This window comes from Geotrypetes seraphini, chromosome 4, assembly GCF_902459505.1.
Source record: "Geotrypetes seraphini chromosome 4, aGeoSer1.1, whole genome shotgun sequence".
In the NCBI taxonomy this organism is placed as follows: Eukaryota; Metazoa; Chordata; class Amphibia; order Gymnophiona; family Dermophiidae; genus Geotrypetes; species Geotrypetes seraphini.
The window spans coordinates 291,846,571-291,873,658 of NC_047087.1; the positions used below are offsets into that span (position 1 = coordinate 291,846,571).

The 27,088-nt window shown below is 42.9% G+C and overlaps 1 protein-coding gene across 1 annotated transcript in view; it reads left to right on the forward strand.

Moving 5' to 3' along the window:
- Positions 1-27,088, forward strand: part of PDZD7 (PDZ domain containing 7) — a 127,534-nt gene that overhangs the window by 43,643 nt on the left and 56,803 nt on the right. The window contains exons 10-12 of the mRNA XM_033942445.1: positions 1,650-1,691; positions 5,946-6,127; positions 20,314-20,405. Of these exons, the coding sequence (XP_033798336.1) occupies positions 1,650-1,691; positions 5,946-6,127; positions 20,314-20,405 (316 nt within the window). The remainder of the gene's footprint in view (positions 1-1,649; positions 1,692-5,945; positions 6,128-20,313; positions 20,406-27,088) is intronic.

Here is a 27,088-nt window from a genome sequence, read left to right on the forward strand (position 1 = left end):
ATCTTGGAAGTGTTTTGCTTGTAGGTGTCTAATTTGGACTTAGCACAGGTATTTAGGCCAAGAAAACCCTGATATAAATAAGGGGTGCCTATGGTTTTGATACCTTCTGGTGCTTAAGTCCAATTTAGGTACTGCTTGGTGCAAGTCTATTTAAATGCACGGAAAATGGGAGCACGCATGGTCTATTTAAGTGCACGGAAGTCTATTTAAGTGCACGGAAAATGGGAGCATGCAGGTGGGAGTGCGCATGCGCACTTAGGGCTTTATTATATTAGATGATATTTGACTCTTAACTCTCATTGACATACCAAATAAAACAGTATCATATGACAATGCCACTGGATTTTCCAATAGATTATTAACTTGATTTCATATAGATTTCCGAAAATTGAGTATTAAAGGGCAATAGAATAGAAGATGATCTAATGTCCCAGCTTCAAGATGACAGTGCCAGCATTTATTAGACATAGAGCTATCTAACTTTTGTAAACGAACTGGGGTCCAAATTGCTCTTTGAAACAAGAAAAACCAAGTTTGTCTCGTAGAAGCTGACGCCGTACATCTCATCCTCCAATTCCAAATTCGTGGCCATTGAAACGCAGTAATTTGAATGTTGCTACTCTTAAGGATTCCGAAATGTTGCTACTGGGTTACCAGATGTTCGGGAAAACCCAGACATGTCCTCACGGACTTTTCAAAACCCAGCAATTTGTCTGGGTTTTGGAAAGCCCCCAAGCTCCGGCTGCTTCTGGAGGACCTTCTATGAAGTTTATGGCTTCAGTGAGCAGCAGTGTTACTGCCTAAAATCCTGGATTGAGTTGTAATGACGTTTATGTATATTTTGCTTAAATTTGTTAAACTTTATTTCTCTGCACCTATGATCGTGGATAAAGTGTACATTTTCTAAGCCTTTTTGTTTCTATTTGCTAACCTTAACAATCTTGGCACTGCTGGAAGGCATGTGCGGTGCATGAGAAGAGAGTTAACCAAGCTCCAGTGGCGTAGGAAGGGTGAGCGGCGGCCGGGGTGCTGGGGCCCCTCCCCTGCCCTCTTCCCCGCCGCAAGCACACCCCCTTCCCTTTCCCCGTAACTGTTTTACTTCTCCAGCGTGAGCAGGGTACCCACGTTGGTGTCAGCCCACCCTTTGACGTCACTTCCTAGGGTCCTGGACATGACGTCAGAGAGAGCGCCAACGCTGATGTAGGCAGCAGCCTCACGCCGGGGAAGGCGAGGGGCGCACGTGGCAAGCAGAGGAATGAGGGGGGGGGCGGGGAGGAGAAGGATTGCTGCGCCCTTAGCAAGACGGCGCCCGGGGTGGACCACCCCCGCCCTAATTACGCCGCTGCATGCTTCCAATGTGTGTTACACCAAATAGGCAATAGAATGTTTTGTGATTGTCTAAGGCTCGGGCCGCCATAAGCCTGGAATACTGGGTGCATAATGTTACTGAGGGATTTTCCCCCTGCTGCATTTAATCGTGTTTTATTTTCACTTTCACCTGGAGGAGAACGTTTGAACCTTTTTGCCATAACTTGTCCCTTCCATTTCCTCCGAGTATCTCACGAGCGCGCAGTTCAGGAAAAGGTCAGTGTGGAAAAGCTCTGGTTCACATTTCTGCCCTAATATCTGTTTGTGTTCTTCGGTTTCAGATAACACCAGCCAGAAATTTACCATCAGGAACCTGAAAAGAGGTAAAAGACACTTGTTTTGCCTCGTTCTGTTTTCATGCCGCATGGGACTTTACTTCGGTGGGGGGGGGGGGGGGTTTGTTGAGGTTTCTCCCATTCTTCAATCCTCAGATAAACGAAGACCTAAATCTGAGATTTCCAACCAGGCAAAAGATGCCGCAGTTCTTAATTTAGCCTTGCAAATTCCGTTCCATCAATGGAAAGCTTATCTTGGCATCCAAGTCCAAAGTTTTCTATCCTCAGCCCCTGCTGTATAGAAAGAAACCCTGAATGGACCATTCCCTGGAGTGAAGCACTTTGAGTTTCTGCCATTTGAGATAAGAGGGTTACAGAGGACTGCAGAGGGTTACAGAGGTAATGCCTTGGTCCAGGGTCACAGCAATGACTGTGTAAAGACTGAGAGCTTTATTCCGTCCTTGGCTGCGTTGCTGCATCACCACACTCCATCCAATCACAGCGTAACCAGACATAAAAATGAAGGGTCTGATATTCACAAAGAGAGGCACGTCTAAATTTAGGATTCTGAAATAGGCTCGTAAATTTCTATCCTAATTGCAGGCCAACGTAGGAGCCTACTGGGGGGGGGAGGGGTAATTCCATACCTGGGTGCCTCTAGAGCAGTGTCTCGCAAACTTTCCAACCGGCGGCACACTAAATTCAGTGGCCGGAAGGCACCTGGAAGTGCGCGGACGTCGCCGCATACACGTGATGTCATCGCATCAACGTCCGTGTATGCATGGAGGCCCATCTGGCCGTGACCCGCTGCGGTGGAGGGATCCGGGAGGTGCAGGGAGAGGAGGAGAGGCGCCAGCCAGGAGGAGAGTCATCCGTGCCGGACATGCCTCTCGCCGGCAGTCCGCGTCACATCATACGTCAGTTATTCATGAAGTGGAGATTATTTTATTTTTGATGTTTATTTGTATTTGACTTGTCCTAATAAATGCCTTGTCAAGATCATTGCATTCCACACTCTTTTCTTCTTTTGTTCTTTGGACTTTTGTTCTTTGACTGTGGAACATCTGCCCCTTTGCTTTGTCTGAAACAGGAGAATGACACGGGGACATATTTTTTCCCGTCCCCACAGGAACTCATTTTCCCATACCGTCAAGTTCTTTTCCTGTCCCTGCTCCATTCTTGCAAGCTCTGTCCTCATCTGCACAAGCCTCAAACACTTTAAAATCATAAGTAGCAACATTCTAGAGCTCAGATTGTGATGTCATAATGCCTCATTCCACCAATGCCTAAGCGCCGTCCTCATCTGCACAAGCCTCAAACACTTTAAAATCATAGGTAGCAACATTCTAGAGCTCAGATTGTGATGTCATAATGCCTCATTCCACCAATGCCTAAGCTCCGTCCTCATCTGCCCAAGCCTCAAACACTTTAAAATCATAAGTAGCAACATTCTAGAGCTCAGATTGTGATGTCATAATGCCTCATTCCACCAATGCCTAAGCTCCGTCCTCATCTGCACAAGCCTCAAACACTTTAAAATCATAAGTAGCAACATTCTAGAGCTCAGATTGTGATGTCATAATGCCTCATTCCACCAATGCCTGAGCTCCGTCCTCATCTGCACAAGCCTCAAACACTTTAAAATCATAAGTAGCAACATTCTAGAGCTCAGATTGTGATGTCATAATGCCTCATTCCACCAATGCCTAAGCTCCGTCCTCATCTGCACAAGCCTCAAACACTTTAAAATCATAGGTAGCAACATTCTAGAGCTCAGATTGTGATGTCATAATGCCTCATTCCACCAATGCCTGAGCTCCGTCCTCATCTGCACAAGCCTCAAACACTTTAAAATCATAAGTAGCAACATTCTAGAGCTCAGATTGTGATGTCATAATGCCTCATTCCACCAATGCCTAAGCGCCGTCCTCATCTGCACAAGCCTCAAACACTTTAAAATCATAGGTAGCAACATTCTAGAGCTCAGATTGTGATGTCATAATGCCTCATTCCACCAATGCCTAAGCTCCGTCCTCATCTGCACAAGCCTCAAACACTTTAAAATCATAGGTATTCGAGACTTGTACTGTTAAGGCAGAGCTTTTAGGATCATTTCCCCAACCTTATGTTTTTACCTTTAAGTGTTTTCTTTTCTCTCTAACAATTGGAGTTCCTATCCCTTCTTTCCTCTTGTTCCTGTTTGTCTTTGTCCTTGAATTGTTCTTCTCCCTTGGTCTGTTTTAGATTAAATTATACTTTTACTGGTATATTATTATGACATGTTTGTATACTGCCTAGAAGTCTTGAGAAGGCGGGATATTAAATTTTAAATAAACTTGAAACTTACAGAAATGGGACAGGGACAGGGACAAAACTCGCGGGGAAATTGAGTTCCTGCGGGGACGGGGTACAAATTTGTCCCCATGTCATTCTCTACCTCTATTTAAGCACCCTAAGGACTTGCAGTAAGAGCCTAATGACTAGGTCAGTGGCCTGAGAACCAGGTTCAATCCCCACTGCAGACCATTGATTCTGGGCAAGTCACAATCCTCCCATTGCCCCAGGTACAAAATAAGTACCTGTATATAATATGGAAACCACTTTGACTGTAACCACAGAAAGACAGTATGTTAAACCCCCATCCCCTGCAGAGACTGCAGAGCTTCGCGATGTGGACTGCCAGGGTGCAGTTCCCTCTCCTTACGCCCATGTCAACATTGCTACAACTCCCCCTCTCATCCCCGGGGATCCTCCACCCTCCACAGTCACGGCAGAGGGAGTGCTGAAAACTACCTCTCTGGTTGGCAGAGCCTTTTCTCCGCCGCACATGCCTCTCTGATGCAACTTCCTGTGGGGCGCAGCAGAGAAAAGGCTCCGCCAGCTGGAGAGAGGCACCTTTCAGCACTCTTTCTGCCGTGACCTACTGCAGAGTGTGGAGGATCCTCGGGGCAGAGAGGGGGGTGCTGCAGTGATACTGACCCGGCATGAGGAGAGGGAGTTGGGACGCTACGGTAGAAATTAGGGAGGGGACCCTAAAGCCTGTCTGCTATTAAAATTCCCACTGAAGGAAACTTTTAGCAGCAAAAATCGAGAAGAAAAAATAGCGGAGCGATTCAAAAGCAAGCTACAATGCTTCTTATCCAAAGATGTCTTCCACATACCTTAACTAATAGACAGGTTTGCTAACTTTTTCTTTCAGATTTCCTTTTTCCATTCCCCATCCATATTGTTTTCTCCTTAAGTGTCTTCCTGTCCTATCATAAAATGCATTTCTTCCCCCTTTCCCCTCGGATCATGTACATTGTAATATAATTGTAAGTTTTTTTAATGTAGCTTGTTAAAACCCTTTTATGCTTGGTCAAACAGATTCTTATAACGTTTTTAGAAAAAAAATTTTTAAAACACACTTGTTTGATAAGTTTATTAAATAGCTACGTAATCTTCTTCTCGTCACTCATTTTTATTAACCTGATGTACCTTTCACTGATTGTAGAGTTCTTCTTTGTTGTTAACCGCCTGGAACTTTGTGGCTGGGCGGTATAGAAGAATAAATTTATTATTAAATTTATTATATCACATCGCTCTGGTCCAATCTGCTGTATTACCTCCCCAGGAATTTCCCATGAATGTCCCCGCCCAAGCTGTCCTTAAGTTACTATACTGTCCAGCCTTGTCATTATGCTACTGTATTGTATGGTATTGTATTGCCAAATATACTGTCCAATGTAACATACTGTGAATGTTGACTTGTAACCCGTTCTGAGCTCCCGGGAGGACAGGATAGAAATCTAATTTAATTAATTAATAAATAGAAATTGGATAGGCGATTTATCAAATTTTAATAAAAACTTAAAACTTGAAACCTGCTATTTAAGCAGCCTATCTTAGGCCCTAAACATAGCTAACCAGCATCTAAACATTCACGATTACCCCCACTATGTCACAAGCCAACTAGCCACTAACTGGCATATTCAGCGGGAGGTTTCCAGCTATGCCCTGCTGCACCTTAGCAATTAGCCATCTGAATACTATTTAACCAGCCAGGAACCGTTCCTGGCCGGTTAAATAGCGCTGAATATCAGGCGGATTGTGTGCAGAATTTTTTAATTTTTTTATGCACAGAAATTAAACATTTTGCGAGAAGCAGCTGGATATATATTCTGTGAGTTGCGGGTGTATGAGTCAGGGAAAAGGTCTGCTTTGTGTGTTATCCTGTTTGCATCTCTGCCAAAATACACCCCTCAGTCTCATAGCCATTTGAGCTTTTATGGGTTTAAATATTTTTTTTATTATTCATCGTAGACAAGGACAGAAGCCGCTCCTTCTTCATCTTCAGTGCACATAAGGACTCAAATCGGAATTCTTCTCTGCACAACGGCAGCCCGCAGGACTCCATTGAGGACAGGCTGGCAGCCACTGAGGACATGGCGTACAGGCTTCTAAATGAAGATGAAGCGTCTGCCATCCTGCGTCATTGCAGACGGGTAACTAGCCATTTAAAGAAATACGTTCATGCCCCGCAACCTGCTTTCTCAAGCAGCATTTTATTATCAAAGTTGAATTTTGATTTGTTTTCATGTATTTTGACCAATTTTAAAAAAATTGAATCCGTTTGGAGTATCCAACATTTCTCTCCTTTCATATTTCTCACCTTCCGCTTCCCAGTGCCCATAAGGGGCCAAACATGGCTCTGCACCCGTTCTCAAAAGCATATATGGGTGTATACTTACCTTGAAACAGTGGAGGGCATACATGAGGTCATGGGCCCCCGTTTTAATTTCAGGTAGAATGTTTGCTGGAAAAATGCATGTAAAGATTTCAACACATAACTTAGATGTGTATATGTCCTCCCACTGAAACTCCCCCTTAAAATGTCTAAAATTATGCATATTAACACTGATCCTTGACCTTGAGCAAGTTACTTAACCCTCCATTGCTCCAGTTACAAAAAAAACAACAACCCATGTTAGACTGTGAGCCTGTTGGGACCGAGAAATACCTGTGTAAAATGTGTACAGTGTTGTGTACGTCTAGTAACACTATAGAAATAAGAACATAACCTAAGAACATAAGCAATGCCTCCGCTGGGTCAGACCTGAGGTCCATCGTGCCCAGCAGTCTGCTCACGCGGCGGCCCAACAGGTCCAGTAATCCTCTATCTATACCCCTCTATCCCCTTTTCCAGCAGGAAATTGTCCAATCCTTTCTTAAACCCCAGTACCGTACTTTGCCCTATTACGTCCTCTGGAAGCACATTCCAGGTGTCCACCACACGTTGGGTAAAGAAGAACTTCCTAGCATTCGTTTTGAATCTGTCCCCTTTTGGCAACATTCTAGAGCTCAGATTGTGATGTCATAATGCCTCATTCCACCAACGCCTAAGCTCCGTCCTCATCTGCACAAGCCTCAAACACTTTAAAACGATAACATAAGAACATAAGCAATGCCTCTGCTGGGTCAGACCTGAGGTCCATCGTGCCCAGCAGTCCGCTCACGCGGCGGCCCAACAGGTCCAGGACCTGTGCAGTAATCCTCTATCTATACCCCTCTATCCCTTTTTCCAGCAGGAAATTGTCCGATCCTTTCTTAAACCCCAGTACCGTGCTCTGCCCTATTACGTCCTCTGGAAGCGCATTCCAGGTGTCCACCACACTTTGGGTAAAGAAGAACTTCCTAGCATTCGTTTTGAATCTGGGAATCTTATAAGTAGTAGTGATCTATCAAAAACAAGCAGAGATGACCAGGGTATTTAGGCTGGCAAAAACTTTATGAACCCCCTGAAGTAGGCATTTGCCGAAACACGGCCCGTGTCGGGTTCAATTGAAGTGTGTTCCATGCAAGCTACTTATTAAAGTCTTTGCCAACCCAAATACACTGGTCACATTTGCTCATTTTGGGCCGATTGACTTTGTGCAGAGTTTCTCCTTCTTTGCTCTTCTTCTTCGTAGGAGTGATCTAGCCACATCGAAGGAGGACAAGTTATAGAATGCCGATTAATGCGCTAACACACCTTGAAAATCGCTGCTCTCCTCTTTATTTGCCTGCCGCTTGTATTTCACGTTCAGCACAGACCTTCCATGTGTAACATTTTATTGTGAAAATACCGACTGGAGATAATGGTCCAGATCCAAGGAGCCTACCAGAAAGTGGGCGTGGTTAGGGGGGGCGATCATGAGTGGATCTTGGGAGTGTTTTGCTTGTAGGTGTCTAATTTGGACTTAGCACAGGTATTTAGGCCAAGAAAACCCTGGTATAAATAAGGGGTGCCTAAGGTTTTGATACCTTCTGGTGCTTAAGTCCAATTTAGGTACTGCTTGGTGCAAGTCTATTTAAATGGCACCTAACTCATTATTGATATGCACTGCATTCCTCAGTGCCTGTGTTTTAGTCACTTCTTATAGAATCAGGATCAATATGCCTGAATTCTGTCCATAATGGGTTCACCTAAATATTATCTGAGCATCATTTCTCTATTGGGATTCTGATACTAAGGAATATCTTGAATACCTTTCATTGATAAAACTTCAACACCGAACAAGATATTTTAGGTAACTTTAAACAAACAAAATAATTGAATCACTTTTTATAATTTAATTCTTATTACATGAAGCTACTTGGGACCTGGGTTAGCCACTGTTGGAAACAGGATACTGGGCTTGATAGACCATCAATCTGTTCCAGTATGGCAGCTCTTATGTTCTTATGTGAGCCAAGTATAGGACAGTCAAGCCATTGTGACATCACTGATGAGGTTGACCCTTAGGAATTGGTGGTGACATCACAATCTCAGCTCTGGAATGTTGCTACTCTTTGGGTTTCTGACAGGTACTTGGGACCTGGGTTGGCCACTGTTGGAAACAGGCTACTGGGCTTGATAGACCTTTAGTCTGTCCCAGAAAGGCAGCTCTTATGTGAGCCAAGTATAGGATAATCAAGCCATTGTGACATCATGATGAGGCTGGCTCTTAGGCATTGGTGGAAGGAGGTATTATGACATCACAATCTCAGCTCTGGAATGTTGCTACTCTTTGGGTTTCTGCCTGGTACTTGTGACATGGGTTGGTCACTGTTGGAAACTGGGCTTGATGGACCTTCGGTCTGTCCCAGTATGGCAATTTTTAAGTTATGTTCTCTATCTGCCGTCATCTACTATGTTACATTTAAAACTCTATGAAAACTTAATCCTTAGAGAGAATTTGGCTCTACTGATCTGGCTCTATGCCAGTATCTTCATAGCACATGTAAAATATGCTTTTCATCAACCAGCCGCTTTGTCTAAAATAATATATTTATTCAGCATTGCTACATGAATAGGTGATGGCTGTCAATGACTAAACTCATACACCTGAATTCTAGAAATGGTGTTGAAATGTGCATGTGCCCCTAGTCTTCACCCAGTCTCTTTCCCCTTGCCCATCTTCAGATACAGATTCTTATTGCGAGATCCCTGCTTACCAACCATAACTTATCGATTCACAAGCTTGAGCCAAGCAGTGCTGGAATTTCAGGTTGGTCTCACAGTTTCAAGGCTCGCATGACAAAGCTGAACTTCCAGTGCCACTTAGAAAATTGAAACATAGAAACATGAAGGCAGATAAAGCCAAATAGCCCGTCCAGTCTGCCCATCCACTGTCTCCTCCCTATGAGATCCCATGTACCTAGCTCACGCTTTCTTGAACTCAGACACAGCCTTTGTCTCCACCACCTCTACTGGGAGACTATTCAATGCATCTACCACCCTGTCTGTAAAAAAGTATGTCCTTAGATTACTTCTAAGCCGATCACCTCTTAACTTCATCCTCTCTTTCCGGAGCCCTCTCATTCTGAAGCTGTATACTATTTAAAACTATAAATGGAGACATCCCAACCTACCTAAACGACCGCTTCATCCAAACCACCTCTACCAGGCATAGAAAAAAACACACACACCATTCACTTACCCCCCAATCAAAGAAGTAAAACGGAAAAAACTATACAACGGACTACTGGCCACTCAGGCAGCGAAGATAGACAACCAAGTCTCCAACCTATTGACAACAACCCTAGACTACAAGATGTTCAGAAAGGAAATAAAAACTATACTCTTCAAGAAATCCCTTAATAAAGCTTAATACCATGATAAAGCTTAACCCCCTCTTACCATCCCCCTCCCTAACCCTAGATCCTACTTTTCTCTTTCTTGGAAACCTTCTCTGATCTAACATTGTAACCCTTCTTCCATAACTCTTTTTGTAATCCGCTTTGAACCAAAAGGTAATGGCGGAATAGAAATCTGTAATGTAATGTAATGTAATCCTCTCTTTCCAGAGCCCCCTCATTCTGAAGCTTCCTTTCAAATGAAAGAGATTTGCCTCATGTGCATTTATACCATGTAGGCATTTAAACATTTCTATCATATCTCCTCCAAAGTATACATACTGAGATCTTTCTGTCCCCCCATATTTTGTTTTGTTAAAGACCACTGATCATTTTATTAACCTTCCTCTGGACCGACTCTATCCTGTTTATATCTTTTTTAAGGTACAGTCTCCAGAATTCTTAATGAGGTCTTACCAGAGTCTTATACAAGGGCATCAATACCTCCTTTTTCCTACTGGTCATACTTCTCCTGGGATGTAGTTATACTGGGCTATAATCTGTTCATGAAAGACAGGGTAGGAAGAAAAGGAGGAGTAGCATTATATGTTAAAGATCATATTAAAGCCACACAATTGCGGGATCTGCAAGGCAAGGAAGAGGCACTGTGGATCAATTTGGAAAGAGGGAATGGTGAATATATTTACATTGGTGTGATATACAGGCCTCCTTCACAGATGGAAGAAGTGGACAGAGATTTAATAGTAGACATTCAGAATATATCTAAAAAAAGGGGATGTTGATTGGGGTATTCCTATTACAGGGTCTTCTAGAAGTAGAGAGATCCTGGATTCTCTACAAGGAGATAGGGTCACTAGGACTTGAATGAGCGGGTCAGTAGAGTGACAGTATAATTACAATTATACTTAAGGGGTCAGAAGACTTAAGAGGGTGGGTAAATAGTGTGGGCAGACTTGATGGGCTATATGGCCCTTATCTGCCGTCATCTTTCTATGTTTCTATGTTTCTAACTGTTCCAGCAGTTGGTAATGGAACCTACGCAGGATGGGGTCATACTGGACTTAGTACTTACAAACGGGGAAAGTGTTTCTGATGGTACAGTGGGTGATCATCTGCCATCTAGTGATCTCTGCATGGTATGGTTTAATATTAAGATTGGTATAGAGAGGGATCATTCAAAAGTAAATGTTCTAGACTTTAAAAACTAACTTTGTTGAGATAGGGGATTACGTCAAAGAGTTATTGTCTGGATGGAAATGTCTGGAGGGAGTAGAAATATAGTGGGCAAAACTGAAAGGAGTTTTTGTAAGAGTGACAAACCTTTATGTGAAGCAAGTAACTAAAAGAGGAAAAGAAGGCTGCTTTAGTTCTCAAAAGTAGTAACTGAGAAGGTAAGGAATAAAAGGTTAGCTTTCGTAAACTACAAAAGTTCACAGAAAGAATAAGATAGGAAAAATATCTGGAAAAGTTAAGAGAGGCTGGTCAAGTAGTCAGGAAAACAAAATATAAATGGAAGAAAAAAATAACAGACATTGTAAAACGGAAAGTCAAGACATTTTTAAATATATCAGTGATAGGAAGAAGTGCAAAAGCGGCATTGTGAGACTTAAAAGTGAAGGGGAGGAATATGTAGAAGCTGATTTAAAAAAAGGCTGAACTTATTAACAAATATTTCTGTTCTGTGTTCATGACTGAAGTGCTGAGAGCAGGACCTCAGAAGATCAGGGGCAACATGGATTCACTAGAGATAAGTCTTGTCAGACAAATCTGATCAATTTTTTTGGCTGACCAGAGAATTAGGTAGAGGGACTGCACTAGATCTTGTGTATTTAGATTTTAGCAAAATTTTCCACACAGACATGTAATAAATAAAATGAGTGCCCTCGGGATAGGCCCCCAAGTGATGGGCTGGGTCAAGAACTGATTGAGTGGAAGACGACAAAGGGTAGTGGTCAGTGGAGATTGCTCTGAGAAAAGGGATGTTACCAATGGTGTGCCTCAAGGTTCTGTTCTAGGACCTGTTCTTTTTATAAGCGATACTAGCTGATTACCCGGCGTTGCCCGGATATTTATTTATCTCAAAATGTCCAACCCCCTACATGTCCCACCCCCCTATGTCCCACATGTCCCACCCCCCACGTTACCCCCCCCCCCCACATGTCCCATATGCCCCACCCCCATGTCCCAACCCCCTACCCTCCACATGTCCCAAAGGAATGTCCCTCTCTATGGGGCTGAACTTAGACTTAAACAGCATCGGGAGTGTCGGTATTCATCTCTGCGAGCCCGAAAACTATGGGTTGGACATTAATATCTGTCGCTTTTGATAATTTTAACATATCACCCCCTTCCCACCCCCACAGTATTTTACCCCGTCCCACCTGCACAATATTTTTCCCCAGATAGTAAGTCATATGTATACCAAGTTTGGTTGAAATCTCTCCATGCGTTTCAGAGTTATGCTGAGTATTCATCTGTGAGCCCGAAAACACTATGGGGTAGATACTAAAATCTGTCATTTTCAATCATTTTTACATACCCCCCCTTCCCACCCCCACAGTGTTTGTCCTCAGATAGTAAGTAATGTGTATGTCAAGTTTGGTTGAAATCTGTCCATGCATTGAAGAGTTATGCTGGAACATACATACATACACACACACACATATATTCAAATTATAATGTGAAATATTTGACAAAATGAATACAATACAACTAACGCAAAACTTGATTATAAACAACATTTTTCGTTTCACCTCCAGGAGCAAGAACATATAAATTCTTGGGTGAACCCACCCATGAGCAAGCAACATAGAGTTGTGGGCCGCGAGACCCCCGGAACATATCACCCCAGGTAGTGAGGGATCTGCATACCAAGTTTCGTTCAAATCGGTCAAGCCGTTTTTGAATTACTGTGAGAATGGCAGCTTTTTACATTTTTTCCATTGACATGAATGGGTGAAATCTGATTTTCTGTTTGTAGCTCCGCCCACGTGTGCAGGTGGGCCACGAGACCCCCAGAACATATCACCCCAGGTAGTGAGGGATCTGCATACCAAGTTTCGTTCAAATCGGTCAAGCCGTTTTTGAATTACAGTGAGAATGGCAGCTCTTTACATTTTTCCATTGACATGAATGGGTGAAATCTGATTTTCTGTTTGTAGCTCCGCCCACGTGTGCAGGTGGGCCGCGAGACCCCCAGGTAGTGAGGGATCTGCATACCAAGTTTCGTTCAAATCGGTCAAGCCGTTTTTGCGTGATCGCAGCACATACACACACACATACATACACACATACCTCCGATTTTATATATATAGATTGCTGAAGGGCTGTAAGGTAAGATTTGCCTCTTTGTGGATGAAACAAAAATCTGCAATAGAGTAGACACTCAGGATGGTGTGAATAACATGAAGAAAGACCTAGCGAAGCTTGAAGAATGGTCTGAAATTTGGCAGCTAAAATTTAATGCTAAGAAATGCAAAGTCATGAATTTGGGCTGCAAAAGCCCAAAAGAACAATACAGTTTAGGCGGGGTGAAAAATTTATGTGTATGACAGAAGAGCGGGACTTGGGTGTGATTGTATGTGATGATCTTAAGGTGGCCAAACAGGTTGAAAAGGTGACAGCGAAAGCTAGAACGACGCTAGGTTGCATAGGGAGAGCTATGGCCAGTAGGAAAAAGGAGGTGTTGATGCCCTTGTATAAGACTTTGGTGAGACTTCATTTAGAATATTATATACAATTATGGAGGCTGCATCTTCAAAAAGATATAAAAAGGATGGGGCCGGTCCAGAGGAAGGCTATTAAAATGGTGCGTGGTCTTCGTTATAAGGCGTATGGGGACAGACATAAAGATCTCAATATGTATACTTTGGAGGAGAAATGATAGAGAGGTTTAAATACTTACATGGCGTGAATGTGTATGAGTCAAGTCTCTTTTATTAGAAAGAAAGCCCTGAAATGAGAGGGCATAAGATAAAGTTAAGAGGTGATAGGCCCAGGAGTAATCTAAGGAAATACTTTTTTACAGAAAGGGTGGTAGATGCATAGAACAGTCTCCCAAAAGAATTGGTGGAGACAGAGACTTTGTCTGAAGAAAGCATGGGATTGGCACATGGGATCTCTTAGAGGGAGGAAGAGATAATGGTTACTGTGGATAGGCAGAATGGATGGGCCATTTGTCCACCATGCCATCATGTTTCTGTTATGGATATCCTTAAAACCTGACTTACCGGGGATCCCCCTAGGGCAGGTATGAGAGCCCTTTGTCTAGAGAGCTGGTTCCCAAATATGTCCTCAGGAACCCTCCTTCTGTCACCCATCATGCGTATTCATGAACTAGATTTGATGCGTTGCCTGCATTTGGGGTCCCTAGACAGGTTTGGCAAGTGCTGGTCTAAAAGTTTCAATTTCAATAAACATGTTAAAAAAAAAAAGTTGTATAAATTCTAATTCAACACTAGGTGGTACTATAGCATCAAAAAATGATAATTGTACTAATTATGATTCTTATTAAGTCTCACATAAAACTGACTTAGATACCACTTTTTTCATTAGAATGGTTTTAAGGTTATTTGTTTTACATGAGTGGAATCAAATTTTATTGGAACAATTTTTGACAGAAACTCTTTGGCGCTTCCGTGTCACTAATATAACAGAGGCCCATAGGTTCACAGATGTAACTCTAGAGCTTCCTAATCTTTTTGAGGTTGTGAACCCCTGAAGGTATAGAATAATGATGCACCTATGGACAGCTCACCCAATTTGTTTCTAAAGACAGCTTTTGTGTTCGCATATTGGGTCTCGACCCACAATTTGGAAAGTTCTGTGATAGACTGTTCCCTCACTATAATGATTAGAGCAAATAAATTTGTCTCTGTCAGAATCACCTCTTCAAAGGGACGGCCTCATTTAACATCATTCAAAAGAAGTACATGCAGGAATTATGTTACATAAGAACCTAATAGCCATACTGGGACAGACCAATGGTCCATCTAGCCCTGTATTTAGTTTCCACAGTGACCAATCCATGCCACAAGTACCTGGCAGAAGCCCTAAAAGTTAAAAGATCCCAAAATTCCAGAGCGTAGCAACATTCCATGCTACATTTCATTGGCAAATGAGTGTCCTCCTATACTTCCCTCCCCCCCCTCCAAATTTTGTCGTAACCTAGCTCACCAGGTTAACAAATTTAGGTGTCCTTTTACAAAGCTGCGCTAAAAAGAGGCTAGCGCTGTTTTTAATATGAGGGCTTCCCGTACGCTGAAGCCTCTTTTTACCACAGTTCTAAGATGGCCGACAGTGCCATTTTCTTATTAATTTAGGCCATCAGTGCATGAATCCTCAATGCCACATATTTAATAGACATTGAGGGGCTGATTCTGTAAGCAGCGCCTGCTGTGTATCAATTACGGCCAGGCACTGCTTTCAGAATCAGCAAGGATCCTAAGCACCAGAAATGGATCAAAAATCTTTGGCCTAAGTAAAACTCCCCTTCTTAGTAATGGTTCCCTATTATTAAGAATTTTCAAATTGTAATGTCTAGATATTGTCCTTTTACAATCTCCCGCTAAATCCCTCTCTTACGCTCCTTGTTCCTTACGTTTTCTAAAGTTTTTTCTTTTTTCGCTGTAAGTTGCCTTGAGCCTATATAGATATTGTCCTTGCAGAAGCACTGCTAGTATGACCTAGTGTCTTCAAAGTCCGGCGCAGCCTCTAAATATGCCCACTTCTGGGCTTCAACATCACTAGGCAATTCTAGGTACCATGGACCTAGGTGCTGATCCCTAGTGTTGCACAATTTTTTGTTTTGACGAGGTTTAATTGGTTTTTGGGGGTCACGTGATGACGCAAGGCTGAGCGGTGACTTTTTACCTCGGCTCCTGACTCCCTCTGACTAAATATCACCTTATTCATTATTTTTTTTTCTAGCTAAACAGTACAAGACCATTCTTTACGATATAGAATGGTCAGCAACTTTATCTCTGGAGAGGTGAAGGGTTCTCTGGCTCCGGTCTTCAATAAAAACTCTGAGGCCAAGTAGAAAGAAGCGCAGAGAGGACCCTATTAAGATGGCATCGGCACCACCTCCAACTCCAATAGTTACCTTGCAAGACGAGGCTGTTAAAGAACTCACAAGAACCTCTCAGCGGTGATAGATGATCATTTTTCAAAACTGCAAACAACAGTGGAAGACATTAAACAAGGGTTAGAACATCAGGGAAGTCACCTCACCCAAGAGGAACAGTGGCTCTCACATACAGAAGATAGGTCGAATGCAATGGAAGTGCAGATCTGAAAACTGGAAGCCCGATGTCAGGTGCTGCACTCCCACTTGGAGGACCAAGAGAATAGGAGCAGACACAATAATATTTGATTGGGGCTGTCAGAAACCATAAAGGACTCCGAGTTGAAATCCGTCATGGAATCCTGGATACTGGAGATGGTGGATCTTCAGCCACCAAGCATGTGCATGCAGAGGGAAAGGATCCACCGAGTAGGCCCCAAAAAGGACTTGTGGTGGCCCGTATTCTCAGCTTTGCAGATAAAGAGCACATAATGGCCCTGTACAGGAAAAGGGGATGATTGGAATACAACGGCACCCTGTTACTAATATTTAATGACTACTCTGCAGAAGTTGCCGTGAAAAGGAGAGCTCTGGAACCATACTGTTCTGAGCTGCGGAACAAAGGTATTTGCTTCATGGTGCAATATCCAGCTAAAGTCAAGACAAGGTTCATGTGGGGCGGGGTGTGGCAGGGCAGGGCAGGGTTGGGGATGCGCCACAGAAAAACATTTGTTCCGTTAGCATGCCGGAGCAAAAAAAGTTTGCGGGACACTAATATAGACTGATAAGTTAGAGTAACAGGAGTTAGAAAATAAGGGGACTAATTTAAAGAAAGACATACGCAAAGTCAGAAAGGCACATGACTAGAATCTCAGCTAGGGTAGGAGTGGATATTAACATGTCCTGCTATAGTATGTGCAGCCAAATTTCACTCCTTGCATGTGTGACTAGCAAGTTAGTTAGTTCTTTCATTAAAGGCTGGGTGAAGAGCCAAGCTTTCACTTCCTTCCTGAAGTAGAGATAGTCTTGGATTAAGCAAAGCCTTTCAGGGAGCGCATTCCAGAGTGTGGGGGCTATACCAGAGAAGGCTTACTGATGGGTATCACATCATGTGATGTTCTTTGTAGAGTGTGGTTAAGGATACTCCTCAAGAGGATCTTTGTGACCTTGTAAGTGTGTAGAAGGAGATCCTGTCCTTCTAGTACTCTGGGCCATTTTCTGTAAAGGCCCTGAAGATCAGACACAGAGTTTTAAATTTAGCCCTTTGTTGTACTGGTGGGAAGTAAAGGTTTTGCAAAAATGGTATGATATGATATGATCACTAGAGAATGACATGGGGGACAAAGTCTGTCTCCATCCCCATGAACTCTGGCCCCTTCCCTGCGAACTTTGTCCGCACGAGCTCAGTCCGATCCCATCCGCACAAGCCTCAAACGGTTATGATTTTTATATTTAAATCATGTTATTAAAGTATAAAAAGGAACAATATTCTGTATAACTGTCATTTTATAAATCACAAATACAGAACAAGGATCAACAAAACCTATCTATCCTTGCAAACATCCCGGCCGCTATCGGGAAAACTGAAAAAGTCAAATTACTACAGAATGCTACATAAAAAATTCATGCTAACAGAATACCTTGCAGACTATCTTCAGTATACCACCATTAGTGACTACTAACTTTCAAGCGGATCAATTTTATATCATAGAACCTCAGAACACCACTCCAAGCTCACCCAGTTCACAGCCCTAAGCTTAGCGTGCACGTTTTTCACAGCTTCCATTTAGATTTTTATAAACATTTTTGTTTGTGAATAATTAGTTTAAATATTTTTACTTTTTAAGCGTGCAAAACTATTTTCAACCATTTATAGCATATTTAGCTTATCGGTAAAATACTTAGCTTAATAATTGTGGTCTCAAACATCGGGATCATTCAGGCCGCCGACATGTTTCGCCAGAGCTTTCTCAAGGCAAGATCTCTACAACAGAATGTTCCTATTTAGAGAATATCATCTAAACTTAAACTACCAACCCCAAAACTCCCCATCTGAATGGTAGCATGCATACCAACTTATTTCACCCACCAGCTTTGCAGACCACCTTTACTCTTACAAAGATGGCGGCGGGGTTTAACAGAACAATTTAAATCTCCCAACGTACTGATCAGCTGACCGCACGTCAAATGACACGTTGCAGTCGCCAAATAGACGAAAAGGGGAAAAGCTGTCAGAAAACTGCTTTCGCCTATTGTTACAGCACTGATGTGTAGATTAATTTCTGTTACACTGATACAATCCCCTTGCCATAAAATCACAGAAAAGAAGCCCATTCTAATTTGGCGTTAAAACCACAGAATACCTTGGTCAAAAACACAGAACAGAAATGTCAAATACGTACCGTGTTTTCCCAAAAATAAGACAGTGTCTTATATTAATTTGGGGGTCTGAAAAACTCAGGGCTTATTTTCGGGGATGTTTTATTTTTTTCATGTACAACAATCATCTCTCCCTTCCTCTCCTCTACCCCAATTCTTCCTCTTTCGTTTCTCCCCCTCCCCCCTCCCATGTACAGCATCATTCCTCCCCTCTCACCCATCCCCCTGTGCAGCAGAACCCCATCGACCCTCCCACCGTAAGACTGACATACTTCTGCTCCGAGGTCTCCTAAAGCAACAGGGGTGGGGGTTGCTGAATAGATGAGTCCAATTTTTTTGGCAAATCATCGGGCAGCACTAGTGTCAGGGATGGACTCTGGGAGTGTCAGGGACATTTGTGGGGAGCTTCAGGGGTTGATCTTAACTAGGGCTTATTTTTAGGGAAAGGCTTAAAGTAGGAACATCTTTAAAAATCATGCTAGGGCTTATTTTTAGTGGCGTAGTCAGGGAGGGGGCAGAGGGCAGTCCGCCCTGGGCACCATCTTGGTGAGGGCACCCATCCTCCTTTCCATACACCTCTACTCCTTCCCTGCCACCCCTCCCTCCCCCCCCACACTGCCACATGTACACACGCTCCCTTCCCACGTGCCTGTATAACTTTCCCAGAGAAAGAGACAACACTAGCACGAGCAACAGGTTTGGGTTGCTGCTTGCGCCGGGAACTTTAAAGAGATGCCAGCGCCAAAAAGGGGTGTGTGTGCGCACAGCAGAAGGGGATGGGGTGGAGAAGAGGGCAGGAGAGATGGGCCACCTCTCACCCTTGCTACTCCACTGGTGATAACTGACCAAAAATGATAAACACAAATTAAACCCACTGTATGCAAATAGATCTCATGCATATTCATTTGGGAAATCCTGAAAACCCAACCTGGTGAGAGCTGAGGTTGGACATCCCTGCGATAGAAGGTCTGAACCAAGCACTGTACCATTGATACCTGTCTCTGCCAGTCGTGCTAGTGTGATATCATGATCCGCGATGCCAAAAGCTGCTGAGAAATCCAGCAGTACTAACACTGAGGTAAATCCCCTGCCCAAGTATCTGTGAAGATCATCTAGTAGAGATATATGAACTATTTCTGTTCCATAACCAGGTCCGAATCCAGGGATCTAGCCAATTTCCTCTCTTCTAGCCAGTTGTTAATTTGAATACAAACTCTTCGTTCTATAAGTTTTCCTAGAAATGGGATGTTAGATACTGGCCGGTAACATTCAAGGTTGTTCTTCATTAGCAAAGGTTGCACCACTTCCCTTTTTAATGTTGTTGGTAGTTGTCCATTAGAAAGAGAGGAGTTCACAATTTCTGTGGCACCTTCTATGAGGTCTCTTCTTTTCTGCTGCACCATCTTTGATGATGGGCAAGGGTGAAAGAGGAGGTAGTTGGTTGAAGACTGCTAAGCTTTTCTCTCATGATTCAGATATTCTTACCAGGACCAGGAGAGGGCATATAAACCAGGTTTTCTGGATTACTGTCAAACCATAGGGCTGGCCCAAAGGAGTGCTAAAGAAGGAGCTTTTCACTAAGCTGAACTTGAACAACCTTTGCTTCACGGACAGCACTAGAAGTTGTTTTGGGGAGGTTTTCAGCAGAATGTGAAGAAAAACAAGCAAGATTGATGCCAGCATGAAATGTGATTAATCCAGAGCTATTTTCGGAACTCAGGAAGTCAGAGTGTGATCATCAAGAATGATTACTCTTGTAAAAGAAAACAGCTGCCATCTTGGATTTAGTGGCGATGCAGAAACATGAGTTGGTGAATGCAAGAGCTGTAGGGGGGGCTGAACATTTTAAAAATACAAACCAAACTAGAGTTAGAGATAGGATTACCAGACACCCAGATTTACCTGGACAGGTCCTCTTTTTAGAGGACTGTACAGGTGTCCGGACATCTTTCTAAACCTGTAAGGAGTTTGTCCTTGTTTCCGACTCGGGGCTGTGTCTGGGAGTTGTATTTGTGTACTGGCCTAGAAGAGCAGATGAACTGGTTAACAGGAGAATGGACTCCTTGTTGTACTATATTAGATATGTCTACTCGTTGCCTCTCTTCATTGGATGCTCTCTTATTTTTGCAGTATGTTCAAGATGGAGGAGTAGAGGATTTGGTGAGGCCGTTGCTTGCAATACTTGATCGACCAGAGAAGCTCCTGCTTCTGAGAGACATACGGTAAGAAAAGGATTCACAAGGTACATTTTCACACAGGGGCAGACCTATAATGAGGCCAACTGAGGCGGCGGCCTCAGGTGGCACTCTTGATCGGGGGAGAGAGGATGAAAAGATTAGATGCCGGGAAGGGGAGTGGCGGAGAGAGCTGATCAGTAGGTAGGTTGGCCAGCAGCAAGATGCCGCTTCCTCAACATGCCAAGGGGTGGGCAAGGGAGGGAACGGTCCACCCTAGGAGCAGCCCTTAAGGGGGTGCTCCAAGGGCCAGCATCGTGATCTTTTTCCAGCAGTGGCAGTGTTCACAATTTGTTCACAATTCACTGCTCTACCAGCATCAGGTCCTACCTGGCAGAGAGGAAAGCGCAAACCCAGCAAAACATAGAAGCATAGAAACATAAAAACATAGAAACATGATGGTAGATAAAGGCCAAATGGCCCATCTAGTCTGTCCATTCGCAGTACCCATTATCTCTTTCTCTCTCCAAGAGATCCCACATGCCTTTCCCAGGCTCTTTTGAATTCAGACATAGTCTCTATCTCCACCACCTCTTCTGGGAGATTGTTCCATGCATCTACCACCCTTTCTGTAAAAAAGTATTTTCTTAGATTACTCCTGAGCCTATCACTTCTTAACTTTATCCTATGCCCTCTCATTGCAGAGATTCCTTTCAAATTAAAGAGACTCGACTCATGCGCATTTACATTACATAGGTATTTAAACGTCTCTATCATATGTCCCCTCTCACGCCTTTCCTCCAAAGTATATAGATTGAGATCTATAAGTCTGTCCCCATATGTCTTATAATGAAGACCAGATACCATTGTAGTAGCCTTCCTCTGGACCGACTCCATCCTTTTTATATCTTTTTGAAGGTGCGGCCTCCAGAATTGTACATAATATTCTAAATGAGTTCTCACCAGAGTCTTATACAGAGGCATCAATACCTCCTTTTTCCTACTGGCCATACCTCTCCCTATGCAACCTAGCATCCTTCTAGCTTTCGCCGTCACCTTTTAAACCTGTTTGGCCACCTTAAAATCATCACATACAATCACACCCAAGTCTCGCTCTTCTGTCGTGCACATAAGCTCTTCACTCCCTAATCTGTACCGTTCCCTCAGGTTTTTGCAGCCCAAATGCATGACCTTGCATTTCTTAGCATTACATTTTAGCTGCCAAATTTCAGACCATTCTTCAAGCTTCACCAGGTCTTTCTTCATGTTATTCACACCATCCGGCATGTCTACTCTATTGCAGATTTTCGTATCATCTGCAAAGAGGCCAATCTTACCCGACAACCCTTCAGCAATATAGTTTTTTTAAATGTTAAAAAGAACAGGCGCAAGGACAGAACCTTGAGGCACACCACTGGTAACATCCCTTTCCTCAGAGCGATCTCCATTAATCACTACCCTCTGTCGCCTTCCACTCAACCAGTTCTTGACCCAGCCCAACCCCTTTGGGACCCATCCCGAGGGCACTCAGTTTATTTATTAGACGTCTGTTTGGAACACTGTCAAAGGTTTTGCTGAAATCTAAATACACCACATCTAGTGCACATCCTTTATCCAATTCTCTGGTCACCCAGTCAAAGAAATTGATCTGATTTGTCTGACAAGACCTACCTCTAGTGAATCCATGTTGCCTCCAGTCCTGTAATCCACAGGATTCCAGAAACTTGACCATTCTTTGTTTTAAAAGTGTTTCCATTAATTTGCTTACCACAGAAGTCAGACTTACAGGCCTGTAATTCCCTACTTCTTCCTTACATCCACTTCCACTTTTCCAAAAGCCATGAGTTGTAAAGGCTGCACTCCTGACAGAAAGGGGGTGACAAAGAGAGAGAGAGAGAGGGAAGGATAAAGGAGGAGAAGAGAAATTCTGCACCCAATTAGGGAGAGAGAGGGAGGAAGGGAAGGAGAAGGAAGACCAGGAAAGAAAGATGCCGGAAAATGGGGAAGAGAAGGAGGGAAGGAAGGAAGGAAAGAAAGAAAGGAGATACCAGACCATGTAGGGGAAGGGAGAGATGCCAGGGCATGGGGGGAGGGAATGGAAAGAGACAGAGATGCCAGACCAATGGAAAGGAAGGAGAGAAGATGCTACATCTGGGAGATATGGAAGAGAAGGAGAGGAGAGAGATGCCAGGTTATTTGGGGGGGGGGAGGGAAGGAGACAGGGATGCCAGACCATGAGATGGAATGGGAAGGAAGGAAAGAAAGGAGAAGAGAGTGATGCCAGAGTATAGGGGAGGGGAGGAGACAGAGAAAGAAAAATGGAGATGGGGTGAAGCTGAAATGAATCATGTACAAAGGAAAGAAGGGGCACAGGATAGACAGTTTATGTAAGAGGCATAGAAAGAGGGAAGATGCCATATGGAAGAGAGAGGGCAAAGAGTGGATGGAAGGGGCAGAGAGAGGAGGATGCTGTATGAAAAGAAGAGAGTGAAGAGAAGATGAATTTTTTGTTGCTTGAGAATAAAGTACAGTAGAATGTAACTGTGTTAGTAAAAGTTTATAAATAGGAAATGGAAATAAGGCAATCTTTTTATTGGCCTAAACCCCCTTCCTCAGGTCAGGACAGGATACCTTAACAGCAGTATACTGTACTGACCTGAAGAAGGAGGACGTGGCCTCTTAAAGCTAATTGAAAAATGGATTCATTATTTATTTATTTAATTAATTTTCTATACCATCCTTCCCAAAGAGCTCAGAATTGGTTAAATAATATATAGTCAATATATAGTTAGCATACATTTTATTTTTTATTTACACAATGTAACTTATAAATCTTCCCCTTCCCTCTCTTCCCTTTTGTTTCATATCCTTCGTAATCAAGTCTTTGTCCTGACCTCCTCCCCCCTATTTTCATAAAGATTTTATTTTTACTTTTTATATATATTTAGATTCAACTTTTATTTTAAAAAAATTTTGTATCTTCTTAATATTGTAAACTGACCAGATACATGTGATGGTCGGTATATCAAAATACTAATAAACTTGAAACTTGAATATATAGTTAAATATTCCATACTTACAGTACAAGTTTTGTTTTTTTTGGGGGGGGGTTTGGTATAAGTTTTTATCCTAGGAGTAATTCATACATTAAAGTATGTTAAATCAATCTTGCATACACTTTGTTAGGTGCCATCGATTCATGCTCGAGTCCTAGCGACTTGAAGAATTACAGATCTAAAAAGAGATCAGTTTTGTGCTAGTCCGGTAAGGTCCTCCAGCGTCATCCCTATGGTTGTTTTCAATGTGTCCAGTCATCTGATTGCAGGTCACCCTCTTCGCCTGGTCCCTTCAGTCTTTCCAAACATAATGTCCTTCTCCAATGATCTTTCTCTTCTGACGGTATGACCAAAATAAGACAGTTGTATCTTCATCATTTGGGCTTTGAGTGACATAGCTGGTTTGATCTCTTTCAGAATCGATTTGTTAGTTCTTCTGGCGGTCCTTGGCACAGATAAAATCCTTCTCCAGCACCAAAGCTCAAATGAGTCAATCTTCTTTCTATCTTGTTTCCTAGTGTCCAATTAGTCCAATAAAATGGTAATTTTTTATTTCCCATTATTTGTTTTATTTCTGTTTGTTAATTTGTAAAGTGATGATTGCTATTTCTCTGTTTTTTCAAATTTATATCTGCTATCTATATTTTGCACAATATTAGGGTAGAATAAAGTGTTTTATTTGGAATTTATTAATTGAAATATGTTAGTTTTTGGGAAATATTAATTGCAGACGTCTTTGTACTGTATTCAGTACAAAATATGGAGCCCCTTTTTAGGTTTTGTATGTCACAATGTGACTGGTAGTGGAGAGCTTTGCGTTGCTATTGCTCAGATAACATGAAGATCAGGATTTTTTTTTTTCTTATGGTGACTTCCATGGAGAAATGTTCTAGTTCTGATCTGCATGTTGTGGGGAGGTAGAATATCAGCTCTCATATAACTAATTTAATATAGTGTGTTAAACTGAGCTTTTCTTTTGCTTTCTTTCTCATTATGCTCCTTGTTCTTCGAGCATCATCTATCTTCATTGTGTGTTTGCTGAAAAGCTGGTTAATTACAGTATGTGTGGCGACTTTGAGTTTGTCTGGCAGGATCTATTGTTTTGCTTTAAACACGGGTGACCTGGGCCTAAAAGGAGTGGTGTGCGAGGCTCTGCTGTCATTTACTGTTTTACTGAAGCTAATACCCTCTAAGAAGCTGCTGCTTGCCTAATAATTGGGGCAGTCTTTGCCTCACCCCTATTTTGGATGCTCGGGGGGAGGGGTGCCAACTCATCCCTTGCCTCAGGCAACAGATTGCCTTGAGTCGCCCCTGTTTTCAGTAAGCATATAATGGTGTATGGATCATTTATCCATACAATGTTCTTAGCATACGAGTGCTGTCAGTGAATATACAGGATATGTATAACTTTAGACAGATAAATTATCTGCACAAAGTTGCACCTGCTATTTAAGTACAGCCACTTGGACATACAAGTTATACTAAAATGGTTAAGGGGCTGGAGGAGCTGCCGTACAGTAAGAGATTGGAGAAGCTGGGCCTCTTCTCCCTTGAAAAGAGGAGACTGCGAGGGGACATGATCGAAACATTCAAAATACTAAAGGGAATAGACTTAGTAGATAAGGACAGGTTGTTCACCCTCTCCAAGGTAGGGAGAACGAGAGGGCACTCTCTAAAGTTGAAAGGGGATAGATTCCGTACAAACGTAAGGAAGTTCTTCTTCACCCAGAGAGTGGTGGAAAACTGGAACGCTCTTCCAAAGTATGTTATAGGGGAAAACACCCTCCAGGGTTTCAAGACAAAATTGGACAAGTTCATGCTAAACTGGAGAGACTGGACTCATTTGGACCACTGGTCTGACCCAGCAGCGGCAATTCTTATGTTCTTACAGAGGATAACTGAAGGTTACTGCTTCACCTATAATTTTAAACCCTGCCATCTCAAACTCCACCTCCTTCCAAATGCGTAAGTTCGGACTGTTTCATGATCTGAATAGCCAGAATCTATGCATTCCATGTCCTTCGAAATGGAAACAAAAGTTCAGTACCAAGAACATAAGCAGTTATACAGATGCAGACTATATTTATAAGTCTGTATGTTTCATTTTTCAGAAAAAAAGATCAATGCACACGGTTTAGTATTGATGTTCCTCAGAGCTGGGTTCATTAATCCCCCTCCTCCTCCTGTGTTTATCGTCCTGGCTTCAGGTCTTTCACCTCTTCTTATGAGTGTTCAGCTCACTCCTTAGTAGACAAAACTCATCTCATCTCCTTGACCTCCCCATGGCCTCCTGTCTTTCTATCACTTCATGCTGAATTTGCAGTTTCCCATGCTAAACCTTTCTTTCTGACCAGCAATCACATTCCTTATTCACTCCCAGAGTTGATTTTCATTAACTCCCTTTTCTGAATCAGCCCAGAACCTTTGTGTCCTCTCCAATCCCTTCCTCTCCGCTCACATTCCCATTCTCTCTTCTATGTTTTCTGTTAAAAAAAAGTGCACTCTCTTTTCCCATGGGGGCAAGTCTTTAATTTGGCATCAAGAAGTAGGCATCACAATGGGATGTGCTTTGCGCCAGTCCCACAATGGCTTTTAAGCATGCCTAATCTACTATAATAAAACGCTAAGCGCGCATGCGCACTCCTACCTGCGTGTTCCCTGATCCGTATGTCCGTGGTAGGCAGGAGTGCGCATGCGCGCTTAGCTGTGGCAGTGGCCGATTGACGGAGGCAGGAAACACGCCGCTACTCACCCCCCTCACCAGAGAAACGTCGCTATGGCTGGCCGCATTGGACTGCGAGGAGGTTGTTGGGAAGTGGACAGGTGCTGACAGCGGCCGTTGCGTGCACCGAATTGGCATTCGGGGGCAAGGAAAATGGGAGACGGGCCTTAATGACCTTTCGCGAGCATGCCGGTGTGGGTGGCCAACCAGCTCCAGCTCATCCGCTGCAGCCAGAACTTATTGTTGTTACAGTAGACAGAAAGAATGACAGACAGACAGCGTCCAAGGACAGAGAGACACAGGAAAAAAACCCTAGACAGACAGACATCTGCTCTAGCACCCTTTAATGTATCGGGCTTAAACACTAGTGGTAAGATAAAGTAGTTTGATGTAATTCTGTGGGTGATGGGCAGCCAATGTGCATTTTTCAGGAGAGGAGTAACGTGGTCATATTTTTTTCCCTTGAAGATAATTTTTACTGCCATGTTCTGTTTTCCTTCTGGTGATTTTGAGCCTTCTGGTTTCCTTCTGAGTGATTCCCTAATAGAGTGAATTACAATAGTCTAAATGGGAAATGACCATAGAATGGATAAGAATATTAAGAGATTTGTAGTCCAAAAGAGACGAAAGGGAACAAATCATTTTGAGTTTGAAAAAACATTTTTGAACCACTGAATTGACTTGCTTATTAAAGCATCGCTTATCATCGAGAATCACCCCTAAGAGCTTGATTGATGTAACGAATTAGATAGGGGTTGACTTAATGCAGAAAGGGGCTATTACGGATTCATTATCTCTTGATGGAACTAGCAAAGCCTTGGATTTACTAATATTAAGAGACAGCAAATTCTCAGTAAGCCAATCACTGATTAAGTCGAGCTTTTGGATGATTTCCTGAATATTGTTCTTATTTTGAGTGTGAATTGTGTGAAGTAGCTGGATATCAACATAAG